The sequence below is a fragment of the Thamnophis elegans genome, chromosome 4 (genome assembly GCF_009769535.1).
Source record: "Thamnophis elegans isolate rThaEle1 chromosome 4, rThaEle1.pri, whole genome shotgun sequence".
Lineage (NCBI taxonomy): Eukaryota > Metazoa > Chordata > Lepidosauria > Squamata > Colubridae > Thamnophis > Thamnophis elegans.
Genome location: NC_045544.1, coordinates 140,977,818 through 140,996,885, shown reverse-complemented (window position 1 = coordinate 140,996,885; position 19,068 = coordinate 140,977,818). Strand labels below are relative to the sequence as shown.

At 49.5% G+C, this 19,068-nt stretch overlaps 1 protein-coding gene across 1 annotated transcript in view; it reads left to right on the top strand.

The window, feature by feature from the left end:
• Positions 1–4,185: 4,185 nt before the first annotated feature.
• Positions 4,186–19,068, top strand: part of ANKRD13B (ankyrin repeat domain 13B) — a 37,269-nt gene continuing 22,386 nt past the window's right edge. Inside the window, exons 1-3 of the mRNA XM_032217026.1 lie at positions 4,186–4,362; positions 14,408–14,543; positions 16,419–16,543. Coding sequence (XP_032072917.1) covers positions 4,198–4,362; positions 14,408–14,543; positions 16,419–16,543 — 426 coding nt within the window. The 5' untranslated portion in view covers positions 4,186–4,197. The remainder of the gene's footprint in view (positions 4,363–14,407; positions 14,544–16,418; positions 16,544–19,068) is intronic.

The window sequence follows — 19,068 nt, the reverse complement described above, 5'->3', positions numbered from 1 at the left end:
AGAGAGAAGAGAATAAAAAATATGGAATGGGTGGAATAGGAATAACTACTGGGGGGGGGCTTGGTGTGGGTGGTGGCTTGGGCCCACATGCAAATTTAAGCCCTATGCAGCATCTTAAGTCTTAATTATTCTTCCCTTATGGAAGTATATGAAGGGAAGGGAAGGGAGAAGAGGAGGGAAGGGAGGAGAGAGAAAGAAGGTGAAAGGGAAGGGAGAAGAGAGGAGAAGAAAAAGGGGAAAGAAGGGGAAAAGTGAGGGGATGGGAGAGAAGAAAAGAGGGAGGGAGAAGAGAAGGGGAAAGAAGGGAAGGGAAAGAGGGGAAGAGAAAGGAGAGAAAAAGGTAAAAGGGGAGAAGGGGAAAGAAGGGAAAGAAGAAGGGAGGGGATGGGGAGAAGGAGAGAAGGAAGGGAAAAGAGAAGGAGGGGAGAAAGGAGGGGATAGAAGGGAAGGGAGAAGAGGGGAAGAGAGGGGAGAGAAGAGAAAAAAGGAAAGGGAGAAGAGGAGAAGGGGGAAAAGGGAAGGAAGAAGAGAAGAAGGGGAAGGGAAGGGAGAAGGGAAGGGAAAAGAAGGAGAGAGAAAAGGGGAAAGAAGAGAAGGGAGAAGAAAAGAGGGAAGGAGAGAGGAGGAGGAAAAGGGAAGGGAGAAGAGCAAAGAAGAAGGGGAAATGGAAGGGAGAAGAGAAGAGAAAAAATACAGAATGGATGAAACAGGAATATAGAGTAGAACTGAGAGGGGGAAAGAAGGGAAGGTAGGAGAGGAGGAGAGGAGGAAAAAGGGAAGGGAAAAGAAGGAAAGGGAGAAGAAGTGAGGAGAGAAGTTTTTATTTGACCAAGTGTGATTAGACACACAAGGACTTTATATAGTTATAATTAAAGGTACGTATATTATACAATCTATAAAAATAGAATATTGATTTACGTTTGATTTGAACAGGGAGTCCCGGCAGGAAATTCCGGAATCCCTTTGGATCAGGATGCACCAGATCCCTGCAGGAAATCTAGGACCTCTTTAGATTAATTAAAGAGAAACTTCCTGACAGTGAGGACAATTAGCCAGTGGAACAGCTTGCCACCAGAAGTTGTGAATGCTCCATCACTGGAGGTTTTTAAGAAGAGGTTGGACAGCCACTTGTCTGGAATGGCCTACGGTCTCCTGCTTGAACAGGGGGCTGGACTAGAAGACCTCCAAGGTCCCTTCCAGCTCTATTCTGATGCTGATTCAGTTGTAGATCAGGCCTGTTTGAGCATCAGGTTTATGCAGCTGTAAGGTGAGTGGCTGCAGTTGTGTATGTGAATGAAGCAATCAAAAATGTGTTTTAAAAGTCAGAATGATGAGTGTAACTGTCTAATAATAATTTTTAAAAAATCTATTTTATATGTGTTTCATGGAAACAGGAGTACAGCCTCAATCAGATGGCAGCCGCAGCCTCTTAAGGGGTTTTTAGATACCTTGACAGACACACCTGGTGCAGATATTTGATTGGCCTCACTGAAGCACAGGAATCTTCCCCAGAGGTGATCTCCAACCTAGATACATCTCGAAAAAATGAAGGAGCAGGAAATAAAGGCAATAAAAAATAAATAAATTGAGAGGCCACTCAGGACAGGATATATGGGGATTCCAAAGCCATTCGAGAGGTTAAAAAAACCCACAGGTTTTAAGTGTTTCTGCAAAAAATTCATGAAGGAGGGAAAAAGAAAGAGTGAGAAAGAGAGAGTGAGGAAAGAAAGAAAGGAGGAAGAAAAAGAAAGGAACAAGAGAAAGGAAGGAGGGAAAGTAAAAGTAAAAAAGGAAGAGAAAGAGAAAGAAAGAAAAGAGGAAGAGAAAGTGAGAGAGTTGAAAAAAAGGAGAGGAAAAAATAAAAGAAATAGTGGAAGTGAAAGAAAGGAGGAAGAAAGAAAAATAAAAATAAAGAGAAGGAAGGAAAGAACAAAACAAAGAAAAATAATAAATAAATAATACATTTAAAGGCATGTAGTTATGATGGTCCTATTCCCAGCTGGCATCTAAGAAGCAGTCAATGGGGGAAGCCTGATCCGCTTAATGACCATGCGATTCACTTAACAACCACATGAATGCATCTTTATCTTTTAATAGAGATGCTACTGTTGTTCTGAAGGTTGGAATGGATCGGAAGTAACAACCCATGGATGATGCTTGAATTATGAAAACAACGGAGCACCACGTCTCCGTTGGTAAGCAAGACAGCTGCCAAGTGAGCTGTGTCCCATTTTGTGACCACTTGTGCCGCTTCAGCTGTTAAGCGAATCAGGCAGTCATTAAGCAAATCTGGTTTTGACTTTAACAAGCTAGGAAGGTGGGGATCACGTGACCCCGGGGACACTGCAACGGTCATAAGTATGAGTCAGTTGCCCAGCGCCCAAATTTTGATCCCATATACCATGGGGATGCTGGAACTGTCCTAAGTGTGAAAACAGGTCATCAGTCCGGTTGCAAATTCAGTCACTAAACGAAGCCCAGGACTGTTCTGCTGTCTTTAAAAAAAAGAGAGAGAGAGATTTAATTTTCCCCCTTTTCAATGCACATTTTTCTTAATTATAAAGGTGCTAAAAATGACTCTCCGGGATGAAAAGGATCAGAAGAAACAAAACAACTCATAAAATGGGGGGGGGAACACCCCACCAATGGGGTCCTTGCAGGGATGACAATTCCCCAGGGAAGTTCTCCTGGCACAGCGATGCCAGGGGTTCCCTCCTGACCCACCACTCCTCTTTTCCCCTTTAAGGACCACCCAGCTGCTGGCTGAGCCTAGAAATCCCAGCCCGCTCTGGTTGGCTACCTGAACCAATTGCTCAGGTTTTTTTTGGGGGGGGGGTGATGCCCCTAAGCCTCAGCAAAACTCCCTTATACCATCTCAAACCTGGTGGGCAGCCAGCGTGGCAGCAGCCACGGCCAAGGGTGGGTGGGGGCCGCACCCAGCTGGCGCCTTGCAAACAACGATGAGCAGCCTTGCAGGGGGTTTTCTGCAAAGGGCAGAAGCGGAGGGGGCTTGTGGGGGGGGATGCCAGGACCCACCTGGGGGCACACCGGGCCAGAGATGGCTGCCACCCACCCCCCACTCTCTGCCATCGCTCCAGCTCCACTTCCGGCCGTCTTCAAACCCCACCACCACCACGCAAAGCCTCGGGTGATCAGAGAGGGACCCCCGCAGACCTCCCTCCCACCCACCCCCCGAAAGAAGAGAGACGCCCAAGAAGCGCCGCCGCACAGGTGGGATGACAGAGCCTCGCTTTTGCAACTCGGCGCACGCGGGCGCGCCGCCGCCGCCTCCTGCCAACAACCCCATTCCCACGCTGGGGAGGGCGGGGGCGGGCGGTGCCCGTGGGGTGGGTGGGTGGGTGCTTCCTCTCGCGGGAACGGGCGGAGAGGGTGGTGCCCGCGGCGACTGCAAGTTCCATGGTTCCCCGCTGAAGCGGCGCGTGGAGGGAGCCGGGGAGACCCTAGCCACGCGACCCCCTTTGTGTGCCGCGGCGGGGGCGACTCCCCCTCCTCTTTCACCTTCCTCTTCCTCCTCCTTTTTCCTCCTCCTCCTCCTCTTCCACCTTCTTCTTCCTCTCCTCCTCCTCCTCTTCTTTCTCCTCCTCCTCTTCTTTCTCCTCCTCCTCCTCCTCCTCTTCCACCTTCCTCCTTCTTCCTCCTCTTCTTTCTCCTCCTCCTCCTTTTTCCTCTTCTCCCTCCTCCTCCTTCTTCCACCTTCCTCCTCCTCCTCCATCCTCTTCTCTTTCTCCTCCTCTTCTCCCTCCTCCTCCTTCTTCCACCTTCCTCCTCCTCCATCCTCTTCTCTTTCTCCTCCTCTTCTCTCTCTTCCTCCTTCTTCCACCTTCCTCCTCCTCCATCCTCTTCTCTTTCTCCTCCTCTTCTCTCTCCTCCTCCTTCTTCCACCTTCCTCCTCCTCCTCCATCCTCTTCTCTTTCTCCTCCTCTTCTCTCTCCTCCTCCTTCTTCCACCTTCCTCCTCCTCCTCCATCCTCTTCTCTTTCTCCTCCTCTTCTCTCTCTTCCTCCTTCTTCCACCTTCCTCCTCCTCCTCCATCCTCTTCTCTTTCTCCTCCTCTTCTCTCTCCTCCTCCTCTTCCACCTCCCCCCCTCCTCCTTTTTCCTCCGCCTCTTCCTCCTTCCCCTCCTCCTCCTCCTCCTCCTCTGCCGGCGTGCCAGCAGCTCCAGGGCCCGCGGCGCCCATGCGGCTGCAGCCCCCGCCAGCCCCTCGCCCCGGTGCCAGGAGGATGCTGGCCACCTCTCCCCGTGCCAGCAAGGGCGCCGAGAGCCGCTACCCGCTCCACGCGCTGGTCTGGCACGATCGCCCCGCCGAGCTGGAGAGGATGCTCAGCTGCGGCGGACAGCAGGTGGGTCGGGGGGCTTTGACGGGCCGGGGTCCGCGGAGAGCGAGAGAGAGAGAGGGCGTTGCAGGACGCGGCCTCCGCCGCACTCCAAGGACCATGAGGCAGGGCCGCGATGCTGGGGGGGGGGGGGGGGTTTGCGGAGGCATCCGGAGGGCGAGGCAGCGGGGATTTCCCCTCCCTCCTAAAGCGGGTGGGGGGTCGCCGCGACCCCGGCCCTGCGCTCGTCCTGCAAAGGACCCTTTTTGTTCAAGCATCTTCTGGGAGGGGGAGGCAGCCGCACCTTTTTCCAGCATCTCTAGCATCTCTGTTTCCCCCTCCCCACGTCACCTACAAATGGTTGGAAAGGGACCTTGGAGATCATCTAGTCCGACCTCTCAGGCCCTTGGGCAGGAGCCCCCCCCTTCCTGCTCTGCCCCCAGTTCCTTCCTTGTCCAGCAACTGCCCTTCCCTTCCCTCTCTGGACTGCCTCCCCCCTCCCCTAAAAAATACCCCCCCAGGTGGGCAGCTGGAACTCCAGGGGAATTTAAGATCGACCCCCCCCCTTAAAACAATGGGATCTTTGGGTTGGGGGGAGGAAGGAGGATGTTAAGGATGCTGGAGCATCCTTAACATCTGGCCTCGCTGGTCCAGATGTCCACTTCTTTCTCCCTCTCCCATGTCAGCGGTCCAGACCACTAAAGGCGGTGGTCCTCGTCTTACAACGGTTCACTTAACGGCCATTCAAAATGGCAACGAGCGCAGGGGAAAAGAGACTTAGGACCGTGGTTCACACTTAACGACCGTTGCTGCCTCCCCGTGGTCACGTGATCCGAATTCAGACGCTCGGCCACTGACTCGCACCTATGACGGTTGCCACGTCTTGGGGGTGGGTGGGAGGTCACGGGATCCTCTTTTGCGACCTTCAGGCGAGCAGAGTCAGGGGAGCCGGATCTGCTTAATGACCATGGTCCTCGTTTAACATCGGCAGCGACCCCCTTAGACACGTGGGAGGGAAAGTCACAAAACGGGGGCAAAGCCCACTGAGCGAATGTCTCACTTAGCAACCTACATTGTGGGCTTTATTGGGGGGGGGGGGTCGTAAGTTGTGTTTCCCAGTGTGGCTGTTGTTGGCTTCAAAGACCCCTATCCAAGAACAGTCCATCCCCATTGATCAAGAGCTGATGGGTTGATCACTGGAGGACTTTAAGAAGAGGCTGGACAGCCCCCTGTTTGAAATAGTAGAAGGTTCTCCTCCTTGAGCAGGGGGGGTTGGACTAGATGATCTCCAAGGTCCCTTCCAGCTCTACTCTGTTTGATTGATAGCCTTCGGAGACCCCCTGTGAGGTTTCCTGTCCTTCCTAGCAGCAACATTTCTGGATTGATCTTCCCTTGTGGGCTTTGCCAAACCCTTTTTTACAGGGAGTCCTCGGTTTTACAACAGTTCATTTAACGACCGTTTAAAATTACAAAGGCACCCCCAAAAGGGACTTGCGACCGTTTCTCCACACTTACGACCGTTGCCGCAACCTCCCCCCCACCCCACGGTCACGTGATCAGGATTCGGGAATGCTCGGCAATGGACTCGCGCTGATGACGGTTTGCATTGCGATCCCCTTACGCGACCTTCCGCTGAGCCAAACTCACTTAGCAACGGTCTGACTCACTTAACAACTGCAGTGACTGCCTTAAGGACTGTGGCAAGGAAGGTCATCAGATGAGGCAAAACTGAACTGTCTCGCTTAGCAATAGAAATTGGGAGGTGGGGGACTCCGTTCTGGTCATAAGTCAAGGCTTCCTATATATATATGTGTGTTGTATTTGTATGTATGTGTATATGTGTATATGTGTTTGTGTGTGTGTGTATATATATATATATATATATATATATATATGTATGTATGTATGTATGTATGTATATGTGTGTGTGTGTGTGCGTGTGTATATATATATATATATATATATATATATATATATACATACATACATACATACATACATACATACATACATACATACACACATATATATATCTATATCTATATCTATCTATCTATCTATCTATCTATCTATCTATCTATCTATCTATCTATCTATCTATCTAATGTTTTATTTGTGCTGATAAATAAATAAAGGGAGACTAGTATAGATCTATTTCAAGCTATTTAGCTCTCATCAGCTAGCCATACCCTTACTGGGATTCGAACCTGTGCTGTATTGCATCTTATATATATATAGTAAAACGCTTTATTTATTTGTTCGTGATATATATTTATTCGATTTCTCAATGGTCGCCCAAGTGAAGGCCAGGCCTGTCAGCATTGGGGCTGACTGTGTTGTCTAAAGATCGAGCCTCCATGTTTAGCTGCAGTATACCTGCGAGGAACGGAAGGTGGGAAGCCGTAAACGGTCTGAAGTCAGAATGGAGAGCCATCTCCTTCCTTTCAGCTGTGATGGCATTGCCCATTGTTGGATGGGGTGTCCCTTCTTTACCGTCTGGAAATCCTGGTATACTTGGCAAGCCACGTTTCAACAAACCACGATGAACCCAGGATGAGCCAAGGTTGTTAGACCTTCAGAGCACCATTGTGGAGCTCATCCGTGCAATCCCAGCCCTGGATTTATACAGCATAGGTAATCAACTTACAACCAGTTTAGTTCAAAGTTACAACGGCACTACAGTGGCCATTCCTCTCACTTACGACCGCGGCAGCATCCTCATGGTTACCGGATCAAAATTCAGTCAGTCGGCATCCATTGTGTATTCATGATGCTTGCAGCATCCCGGGGTTGTGTGTTCGCCTTTTGTGCCCTTCCCAGATGGCCGGATTTGCTTAGCGACCATGTGACTCGCTTAACGACTGCAGCGATTCACTTACTAATCGGGGGCCGAAAGGATGGTAAAATCAGGCCCGCCTCACTTAACAACCAATGGACATTCCAGCCTCAATTATGGGACTGCCTGTGCGTGAATTGAAAAATGTAGGTGTTAGATCAAGAGGACTAGCGCTAACGTGATTCCTTGTTGACCGGAGCTGAGTTCCGGTCCATGTAACGCACCCCCCTCAATCAAACGTGACCTGTAGATATGCTGGGGTTGACTTCCCATAAGGCAATTAACACAATTGTTGTTTCCCTGGGCTCATCTCACTGCTGGGAGGGGAAAACAGATTACCCAGTGGATGATCTCTTGGGATCCCTTTTCCCACAATGCCAGATTCCCAGCCCGAGGTCATCCAGGATATGAAACCCCAACCGGTGTCTCTTACAAGATGCCCGGCTTCCTGCTTGCCTCTGCTTTTGGTGTGTGTGTGTGTGTGTGTGATTTATCCGTGTTGTATGAGGATGTGCCATGCCCGCTTTGGCCAGGGCAGTTGTGTGTCAACAGAGAACATCCTGGATTCACACGGATGATATTTGCCTTGGGGGAAAGTCCAGGCAGTCGTGTGTGTGTGTGTGTGTGTGGGTTGTGTTGTGTTTGTTTGTGGCTCTTCTTTTGGGGGTTTGGGAGAGTCACAATTGCGACGAACGTGCCTGAAATGCAGAATGGCACGACGGTGGCTGTGTGAAGATGTTTTGTCACAAGCATGTGAAAAAGTACAGCCGTCACCACCACAACAAATATTGAAGGAGAAGCGAGGGGGGGGTGAGGGGGGCAGCCACGGGGTTCTACACTTTGGCTCCAATTATGTGAAGTCTGGCGGGTCCCAGGGCCCATTAAGATTCTTTCTTTCTTTCTTTCTTCCTTCCTTCCTTCCTTCCTTCCTTCCTTCCTTCCTTCCTTCCTTCCTCCCTCCTTCTCATTCCCATCTCCTTCCCCATTCTTTCTAACTCCTTCCTTCCTTCTTCCTCCCTCAGTCATTGATTTCTTTCCTTCTTTCCTTCTTTCCTTCTTTCCTTCTTTCCTTCTTTCCTTCTTTCCTTCTTTCCTTCTTTCCTTCTTTCCTTCTTTCCTCTCTCTCCCCCTTCCCTTCTCCTTTCTTCCTTCTCCTTCCTCCCCCAGTCATTGATTTCCTTCCTTCCTCCCTTCTTCCTTCCTTCCTTCTTTCTTCCTTCCTTCTCCTTCCTCCCCCAGTCATTATTTCCTTCCTTCCTTCTTTCTTCCTTCCTTCTCCTTCCTCCCTCAGTCATTGATTTCTTTCCTTCTTTCCTTCTTTCCTTCTTTCCTTCTTTCCTTCTTTCCTTCTTTCCTTCTTTCCTTCTTTCCTTCTTTCCTTCTTTCCTTCTTTCCTTCTTTCTTTCTTTCTTTCTTCCTTCTCCTTCCTCCCCCAGTCATTGATTTCCTTCCTTCCTCCCTTCTTCCTTCCTTCCTTCTTTCTTCCTTCCTTCTCCTTCCTCCCCCAGTCATTATTTCCTTCCTTCCTTCCTTCTTTCTTCCTTCCTTCTCCTTCCTCCCCCAGTCATTATTTCCTTCCTTCCTTCCTTCTTTCTTTCTTCCTTCTCCTTCCTCCCTCAGTCATTGATTTCCTTCCTTCCTTCTTTCTTCCTTCCTTCTCCTTCCTCCCTCAGTCATTGATTTCCTTCCTTCCTTCTTCCTTCCTTCTCCTCCCTCCCCCCCTTTTTCTTCCTCCCTCCCTCTCCTTCCCATCTCCTTCCCCATTCTTCCTCCTTTCTTCCTTTTCTCCTTCCTTCCCTCCTTCCTTCCTTCCCTCTTCCTCCCTCCCTTCCCAGACAGACACATGTTTCTGAAGGTGTTTATTTCGTAGGAAGTTACAGATCTGTGCTGGATTGTCTGTTTTTGCACCTTCTGTCTTAGGATTGTGCAGTCAGGATCAGCCCCATGGAGTTTGGAGTCCAGACCACTGACCATTGCCAAGTTCAGTGGCCAGCCTGGATGGTTCCCCTTGCTTTTATCACCCAGTATTGGCATCTTCGCTGACCGCAAAAGGCTCAGTGGCATTGGATCTGTGGATGGGAGACCACTAAGAGATCCCAGGTGTGTGACCTAGACTAGAAACCCAGGAACCAGCATTTAATAAATGTATTTATCTCTAGATTGGGGGGGGGGGTTTGACTCTTTTGCTAATTGCATACAGGGAGTCCTCAATGTAGGACCCCGATTGAGCCCCAAATATCTGCCGCTAAGCGAGACATTTGTTAAGTGAGCTTTGCCCCATTTTACAACCTTTCTTGCCTCTGTCATTAAGTGAATCACTGCAGTCGTTAAGCTAGTCGCCTGGTTGTTAAGTGGCTTCCCCCTTGACTTTGCATGCCAGGAGGTCGCAAAAGGGGATCATGGAACCCTATTGACGCAGCAACCGTCATAAATACGAGTCAGTTGCCAAGTGTCTGAATTCCAAGCGTTGGGATTTCGATCCCGGGACCATGGGGATACGGCAATGGTCGTAAGTGTGAAAAAAGAGCCACCTGTCTCACAGGTATGTGACTCATGACCCAACAACAATTGCAAACTCCACAGTAGTCGTAAAACAATCAAAAACAAATAAAACAGATCAAAGTAAACAGATATAATAAACAGTTAAAAAACCAAGAATGGAGGGAGGGGAAGAACAATCAGATAATCTTATCTAGCCAGTTTATCATCCTGGGGTAAACAAGGCTGGGGAATAAAGATCCCTTTTAAGGGACTTGTCAGAAATTGACAGAATTGGAGCATCCTTCACCTGATCAAAATATAGAACAGCTGAGTTGGAAGGGACCTTGGAGGTCTTCTAGTCCAACCCTCCACTTAGGCAGGAAACACTTCAGACAAATGGCTATCCAACATCTTCTTAAAGACTTCCAGTGTTGGGGCATTCACAACTTCTGGAGGCAACTTCTGTTCCAGGATCGACCATGGTATCCTTCTGCGACGACTGCGGGAGGTGGGAGTGGGAGGCACCGTGTTGCGGTGGTTCTCTTCCTACCTCTCGGACAGGTCGCAGTCGGTGTTAGTGGGGGGGCAGAGATCGTCCCCTAGGCCCCTAACATATGGGGTGCCTCAGGGCTCGGTCTTATCCCCCCTACTATTCAACATCTACATGAAACCGCTGGGAGAGATCATCCGCAGGCACGGGATCAGATACCATCAATATGCGGACGATACTCAACTGTATCTGTCCGCCCCGTGCCAACTCAATGAAGCGGCAGACGTAATGAACCGAGGCCTTGAGGCCGTTATGGACTGGATGAGGGTTAACAAGCTTGTACTCAACCCAGAAAAGACCGAGTGGCTGTTGTGCTTCCCTCCCAAAGATTCGATCAATATTCCATCAATCAGGCTGGGGGGTCAAATTCTATACCCCTCAGAGAGGGTTCGCAACTTGGGAGTCCTCCTGGACCCACAGCTGTCGTTTGACCACCACTTGACGGCTGTGACCAGGGGGGCATTCGCCCAGGTTCGCCTGGTGCGCCAGTTGCGACCCTACCTGAATCGGGAGGCTCTCACAACAGTCACCCGGGCCCTTGTGACCTCTAGGCTGGAATACTGCAATGTGCTCTACATGGGGCTGCCCTTGAGGAGCATCCGGCGACTTCAGCTAGTCCAGAACGCGGCCGCGCGAGCGATTGTGGATGCACCTCGGTTCACCCACATAACACCTATCCTCCGCGAGCTGCGCTGGCTACCTGTCAATCTCCGGATGCGCTTCAAGGTGCTATTAGTCACCCATAAAGCCCTACATGGTAGTGGATCTGGATACTTGAGAGACCGCCTTCTGCCAATTACCTCCCTGCGACCAATAAGATCCCATAGATTAGGCCTCCTCCGTATTCCATCGGCCAGCCAGTGCCGGCTGGCAACTACAAGGAGGAGAGCCTTCTCAGTAGTAGCCCCGACCCTTTGGAACGAGCTCCCCGTGGAGATTCGTACCCTCTCCACCGTCCAGGCCTTCCGCATAGCCCTTAAGAACTGGCTAGCCCGTCAGGCCTGGGGACAAGGATAGCCGCCCCTCCCGAATGATGAATGTATGTTGCTGACTATTTTATTATATGTCTCTTTGTCAATGTTTGTCTTCCCCTCCCCTGATTTTATGTGAGCCGCCCTGAGTCCCCTCAGGGAAAAGGGCGGCCTACAAATATTAATAAAATGAAATCAAAATCAAATCAAATCCACTGATTCATTGTTCTAACCGTCAGGAAATTTCTCCTTATTTCTAAGTTGTTTCTCTCCTTGATTAGTTTCCACCCATTGCTTCTTGTCCTGCCTGATGGGGGCTTTGCAGAATATCTTGACTGCCTCTTCTTTGGGGCAACCCCTGAGATATTGGAAGATGCTATCATGTCTCCCCTGGTCCTTCTTTTCATTAAACTAGACATACCCAATTCCTGCAATTGTTTTTCATATGTTTTAGTCTCCAGTCCCCTAATCCTCTTTGTTGCTCTTCTTTGCACTGTTTCCAGAGTCTCCACATCTTTTCTACATCATGGTCACCAAAACTGAATGCAGATATTCCAAGTGTGGCTTTTACCAAGGCCTTATAAAGTGGTATTAACCCTTCACGTGATCTTGATTCTCTCCCTCTGTTGATGCAGCCTAGAACTGTGTTGGCTTTTTTGGCAGCTGCTGCACACGGATGGCTCCTATTTAAATGGTTGTCAACTAGGACTCCAAGTTCCTTCCAGAGAGAGGAGGGGGTCAAGCTATTCTCCAAGGTGCCTGAAGGCCAGAGAAGGAAGAATGGATGGAAACTGACCAAGGAGAGATTCAACCTGGAAATAAGGAGGAATTTTCTGACAGTGAGGACAATCAATTAAGTTGCCTTCGGAAGTTGTGAGAGCTCCATTCCTGGAGGCTTTCAGGAAGAGACTGGACTGCCATCGGTCAGAAATGGCGTGGGGTCTCCTGCTTGAGCAGGGGGTTGGACTAGATGACCTATAAGGCCCCTTCCAACTCTGTTAACCTGCCCATCCTTCTCGCAGTTATTGCTGTTCAGCCATTAGAGGCCACGATGCCCAGAAGGTGGGGGCCACAAGAGGAAAGGTGTGAGGATTGGGTCCCACCAGGAAGGAGCACCACAGAAGACCCCTCTGGCATGACCTCATGGAAGGAGGAGAAGACCCAACCAGGAGAATCATTGTATGCAATCCAGTCCAACAATCGGATTGACTGCAGCCATCCATCATCACATTAGACCAGTGTTTCTCAACCTTGGCAACTTGAAGATGTCCGGACTTCAACTCCCAGAATTCCCCAGCAGTGGTTAGGACAGTGTTTCTCAACTTTGTCAACTTGAAGATGTCCGGACTTCAACTCCCAGAGTTCCCCAGCCAGCATTCGCTGGCTGGGGAATTCTGGGAGTTGAAGTCCGGACATCTTCAAGTTGACAAGGTTGAGAAACACTGCATTAGACAGTAGAATAGGAAGGGCTGGCTTTACAAACAAGAATTGCTCACCCTCTCAAAGAGCATCGAGGAGGAAGCGGGAGCGGTTTTTTTGCGGCTGATCCCTCTGTAGATCTGTCTGCTGGGCCTCCCTCCCCTTCCCCCCCACTTAAAAAAAAAAACCCTTTGCCACTTGTTTTCCTGCTGCACTGAGAAATGTTAGTTCCGCTTATTTGCAATTAACACTCAGCTGCTGGAAGAACAGAGGACTCTAAGAACCCCCTGGGGAACGTTGGCAATGAAATTATTCTCACCTCTTACACGGAGCCCCCCAGAGAATTTGTGTCGACACTGGCTCTGTTTCTGAGCCAGCCTGCTTTCAGAGGGGAGGACTTCCTCTCCTAGAATCCCCCAGCCAGCATGTTTAAGAGGGGTGGGCTTCCACTCCCAGAATCCCCCAGCCAGCAGGCTTTAAGAGGGGTGGGCTTCCACTCCCAGAATCCCCCATCCAGCCTGCTTTAAGAGGGGTGGGCTTCCACTCCCAGAATCCCCCAGCCAGCAGGCTTTAAGGGGTGGGCTTCCACTCCCAGAATCCCCCAGCCAGCGTGCTTTAAGAGGGGTGGGCTTCCTCTCCTAGAATCCCCCAGCCAGCATGTTTAAGAGGGGTGGGCTTCCTCTCCCAGAATCCCCCAGCCAGCCTGCTTTAAGAGGGGAGGGCTTCCACTCCCAGAATCCCGCAGCCAGCAGGCTTTAAGAGGGGAGGACTTCCACTCCCAGAATCCCCCCATCCAGCGTGCTTTAAGAGGGGAGGGCTTCCAGTCCCAGAATCCCCCAGCCAGCAATGCTCTAAGAGGGATGGACTTCCACTCCCAGAATCCCCCAGCCAGCAGGCTTTAAGAGGGGAGGACTTCCACTCCCAGAATCCCCCCATCCAGCGTGCTTTAAGAGGGGAGGACTTCCACTCCCAGAATCCCCCCGCCAGCAGGCTTTAAGAGGGGAGGGCTTCCACTCCCAGAATCCCCCCATCCAGCGTGCTTTAAGAGGGGAGGGCTTCCAGTCCCAGAATCCCCCCGCCAGCAGGCTTTAAGAGGGGAGGGCTTCCACTCCCAGAATCCCCCAGCCAGCCTGCTTTAAGAGGGATGGACTTCCACTCCCAGAATCCCCCAGCCAGCATACTTTAAGAGGGGTGGGCTTCCACTCCCAGTATCCCCCCAACCAGCATGTTTTAAGAGGGGAGGACTTCCAGTCCCAGAATCCCCCATCCAGCATGCTTTAAGAGGGTGGACTTAGAATTCCTAGAATTCACTAGTGAAGCCAGGTTTCAACAGAGTTGGAAGGGACCTTGGAGGTCTTCTAGTCCAACCCACTGCCTAGGCAGGAAACCCATTTCAGACAAATGGCTCTCCAGCATCTTCTTAAAGACTTCCAGTGTTGGGGCATTCACAACTTCTGGAGGCAACTTCTGTTCCACTGATTAATTGTTCTCACTGTCAGGAAATTCCTCCTTAGTTCTAAGTTGCTTCTCTCCTGGATTAGTTTCCACCCATTGCTTCTTGTTCTACACTTAGGTGCCTTGGAGAATAGCTGGACCCATTTCCCCTCTCTGGGGCAGCCCCTCAAATACTGGAAGATGCTCTCCCATCTCCCCTGGTCCTTCTTTTCATTAAACTAGACCTACCCAGTTCCTGCAACCGTTCTTCCTATGTTTGAGCCTCCAATCATCCCCTCCTCACCTTTCCTGCTCTTCTCTGCACTCATCACAGATTTTATAATCTTGGCAATATAAAACACCTCCTTGTTTTCCTGGCAGGTGGATGTGGAACAGGTGGACCCTCGAGGGCGGACTCCCTTGCACCTGGCCACCACCCTGGGCCACCTGGAGTGTGCGCGAATTCTCTTGCGGCACGGTGCAGACGTGGCCAAAGAAAATCGGTCTGGCTGGACAGGTGTGTTACCATTTCTCTCCTCGGCAGGTGGGAAGCGGAGCTGAGCAGAAAAAGATTTTCTCAACTGCAGCATGCTACAGGATACAGGATACACAGGTGGTCCTCGACTTACGACGAAGTTGAAGTTATGTCAGACTGGGGTGGGTGGGTTTATAACCTGGTTCCAAAGCTGCAAATCCCCCAGCCAGCATCCTTTAAGAGGGGTGGTCTTCATGCTGGCTGGGGGATTCTGGGAGTGGAAGCCCACCCCTCTTAAAGCCTGCTGGCTGGGGGATTCTGGGAGTGGAAGTCCTCCCCTCTTAAAGCCTGCTGGCTGGGGGATTCTGGGAGTGGAAGTCCTCCCCTCTTAAAGCCTGCTGGCTGGGGGATTCTGGGAGTGGAAGTCCTCCCCTCTTAAAGCCTGCTGGCTGGGGGATTCTGGGAGTGGAAGTCCTCCCCTCTTAAAGCCTGCTGGCTGGGGGATTCTGGGAGTGGAAGTCCTCCCCTCTTAAAGCCTGCTGGCTGGGGGATTCTGGGAGTGGAAGTCCTCCCCTCTTAAAGCCTGCTGGCTGGGGGATTCTGGGAGTGGAAGCCCACCCCTCTTAAAGCATGCTGGCTGGGGGATTCTGAGAGTGGAAGTCCTCCCCTCTTAAAGCATCCTGGCTGGGGGATTCTGGGAGTGGAAGACCACCCCTCTTAAAGCCTGCTGGCTGGGGGATTCTGGAAGACTTCCCCTCTAAAATCATGCTGCCTGGGGGATTCTGGGAGTGGAAGTCCAGCCCTCTTGAGGTTGCAGAGGTTAAGAAACACCATTGCGTGTCTTCAGCAAAAGTGACTTCAGCAAAATTCTGTGCTAAAAGGTGAACTGAAAGTCTTTTATAGGAAATATTTTTTCCCATGGGTTTGTTTTATACAACTGTTATGATCGAGCACCGTTGATTTCCACTTCTGAACATTTTCAGTTCACCATTTCCAAAGTTATTTTCAAAGGAATTGGAATGAATGCTTGGAAAAGATTTTCAAAATAATTTTAATACATTAACAGAGAGAGGGACAGACAGAGAGAGAGAAGGAAGGAAGGAAGTATGGAAGGAAGGAAGGGAGGAAGGAAGGAAGGAAAGAAAAAAAAGAGGGAGGGATGTGCCTAGGAATTTGACTTCGTTATATTCAGGGGTGTGAAAGTGTAAAAAATGGAGGTTGTGACTCTAAAACAGAGCCACACTCTTTGTAAAAATGTGCTGTATACAGAACACATTCAAAAAAATCACACAAGCATTATATTGTGGCTAATTGCACTTACTACCCCATTTGTTCGTTCAGGCAGTCCTCAACTTATGACCACAATTGAGCCCAAAATTGATGTTGCTAAGAAATTTGTTAAGCGAGTTTTGCCTCACTTTACGACCTTTCTTGCCGTGGTCGTTAAGTGAATCGCCGCAGTTGTTAAATTATTAGCACGGTTCTTAAGTGAATCTGGCTTTCCCATTGACTTTACTTGTCAGGAGAGGGGGGGGGAATCACGTGACCCCAGGACTCTGTGACCGTCATAACTATGAGTCCGTTTCCAAGCATCCCAATGAAAATCATGTCACCATGGGGGATGCTGCAACGGCGTGAAAAAATGCTTGTAAGTCACTTTTTTCCCCAGTGCCGTGGTAACTTTGAACGGTCACTAAGCGAACCGTCGTAAATCGAGGACTGCCTGAACGTTCCGGTGAACGCGCATGGAAGTTTTAATCCCGCGGATTAAAGAGGAATGCTGCGACGGTCCTGCGCCCCTTCGCGAGTCACTTTTTTCCCCCACGCCGCCGTTGTAACGAAAGTCGCGACGCGAACGGTCGTAAGTCGAGGACCATGTGGTTAAGTGACGGATGGTTCTTCCTTCACGGGTTTCAGTGTTGCAGGAGGCGGTCGGCACTCAGGACCTGGAGCTGGTTCAACTGGTGCTGCGTTATCGGGACTACCAGCGAGCGATCAAACGGTTGGCCGGAATCCCCGTCCTGTTGGAAAAACTACGGAAGGTCAGTGCCCCCCCACTCCTCGCCACTTACAGGCTTCTCCCCTCTGTGACCTTGCTTAGATTGTAAACCTCTTGCAAACCCCTCGTACACCTCAGACGTACAGGTAGCCGTCAACGTAGAACCAACGGCTGGGCTCAAAACTCACGTCGCTGACCGAGCCAAGCAACTTTTTTAAAAAAAGCTCTATTTTATGGCTTTCCTCGCCACGGTCGTTAAGCGAAGCGTTGCATTTGTTAAGCTAGGAACCCGGTTGTTAAGTGAACCGGGCTTCCCCCCCCCCACTGACTCGTAAGAAGGTCGCCAAAGAGATCACGTGGGCCTGGGAAACGCTGCGGCCGTCGTAGGTACGAGTCAGTGGCTTGCCGTCTGGATTTTGAGCATGGGCCTGTGGGGATGCCACAATGGTCATAAGTATGAAAAATGGTCCTAAGTCACTTTTTGTAGTTGCCGTTGTAACTTTGAATGGTCATTAAATTGTTGTAAGTTGAGGACTACCTGTGGTGTATGTATGTATGTATGTGTGTGTGTGTGTATATATATATATATGTATTACATATTAGGCAGATGTGTTAACCACTAAGCCACAAGGTTCTCCTCCTTCATCAGCTGAGCCAGGGAAATAGGTATGTATTTAGTGTCACAACCCCTGGTATGCCCAAATATGGGAGGAAGCCTACTGCTTCCATTCTCTGTCCATCGGCTCGTCACAAGAAACCATCCAGACAGAAACCCAATATTTTTACTGTTGCCTTTGCTACATTTGTGTTGTATTTGTGCTGATAAGTAAATAAAGGGAGACTAGTATAGATCTATTTCAAGCTATTTCAAGCACAGGTTCTAATCCCAGTAAGGATATGGCTAGCTGATGAGAGTTAAATGTGTATCAGCACAAATACAACACGACTGATAAAGGAGGAGAACCTTGTGGCTTAGTGGTTAACACTTCTGCCTAATATGTAATACAGCCCAGGTTCGAATCCCAGTAAGGGTATGGCTAGCTGATGAGAGCTAAATAGCTTGAAATAGATCTATACTAGTCTCCCTTTATTTATTTATCAGCACAAATAAAAACACAAAAATGTAACATATACGTGTGTGTGTGTGTGTGTGTGTTGTATTTGTGTACAACATTGGGCTGTATTACATATTAGGCAGATGTGTTGGGCATACCAGGGGTTGTGACACTAAATACATACCTATTTCCCTGGCTCAGCTGATAAAGGAGGAGAACCTTGTGGCTTAGTGGTCAACATATTTTACATATATATATATATGGTAAAGGTTTCCCTATCCGTCATGTCCGACTCTGGAGCACGGCGCTTATCTCCGTTTTCGTCCGAGGGCGCCAGCGTTGTGCAAAGACATTTTCTCGGTCATGAGGCCAACATGGCTAAACTCCCAAGGCAAAGGAACGCTGATACCTTTCCACTGAAGTGGTACCTATTTTTCTACTTGCATTTACATGCTTTGGAAGAGTGGTGGAGCTCTCTCCTCGCAATCAGCAGCCTGTGAATTCGATCCGAGTTAGAGGCAGATATTTCTCTCTTTGGGCATGATGAGAATGTATCCGCCAAACAAAACTCCTCATTGGCGAGAGGGAAGGGCATCCGGCCATTAAAACACGATGCCGGTTCCATTCAGCTGCCCAGACTCCACGCTGTAAGGGATGATGGAGGGTGGTGGTGGTGTTGAAAGTAGATTTCAGAAGATTTACGTGCTCTTGAATTGCAAGATGGGCAGGAGCTGCAGCAAGGAACGGGAACTCACCCCGTCTCACGGCGTTGGGGTATCGAACACAGCCGATCAATTTTCATCCGGCAATGTTTTTTAACCGCTGAGCCCTGTGTTATACGTACCATTTATAACATTTATAACATTTATGCGTGCCATGTAACATTCCATCTTATTCTTAGTGTGACCTTGTTAGTTGTCAGATTCAATACATGGGTGATGAATTGTAATCCAGCATAATTACGTTATAATCTGGCCTAATGGTTTTACTAGAGTTGAAATCTACATACAGTCCTTGTCCTCAGTGGCTTTGAGCCAGTTCTAATCAGAATCCACACTCTGCTTTCATTTGCTTTGATCAAAGAAACTCCTAGTTAAGGAGAAAGGGGATCATGTAACCTCGGAACACTGCGACCGTCGTAAATATGAGTCAAGTGGCTAGCTCTGCTTTAAGATGAGGTGTGGACTTCAACTCCCAGAATTCCCCAGCTAGCTATACTTTAAGATGAGTTCTGGACTCCAACTCCCAGAATTCCCCAGCTAGCTATGCTTTAAGATGAGGTGTGGACTTCAACTCCCAGAATTCCTCAGCTAGCTATACTTTAAGATGAGTTGTGGACTTCAACTCCCAGAATTCCTCAGTTAGCTCTGCTTTAAGATGAGGTGTGGACTCCAACTCCCAGAATTCCCCAGCTAGCTATACTTTAAGATGAGGTATGGACTCCAACTCCCAGAATTCCTCAGCTAGCTATGCTTTAAGATGAGTTGTGGACTTCAACTCCCAGAATTCCTCA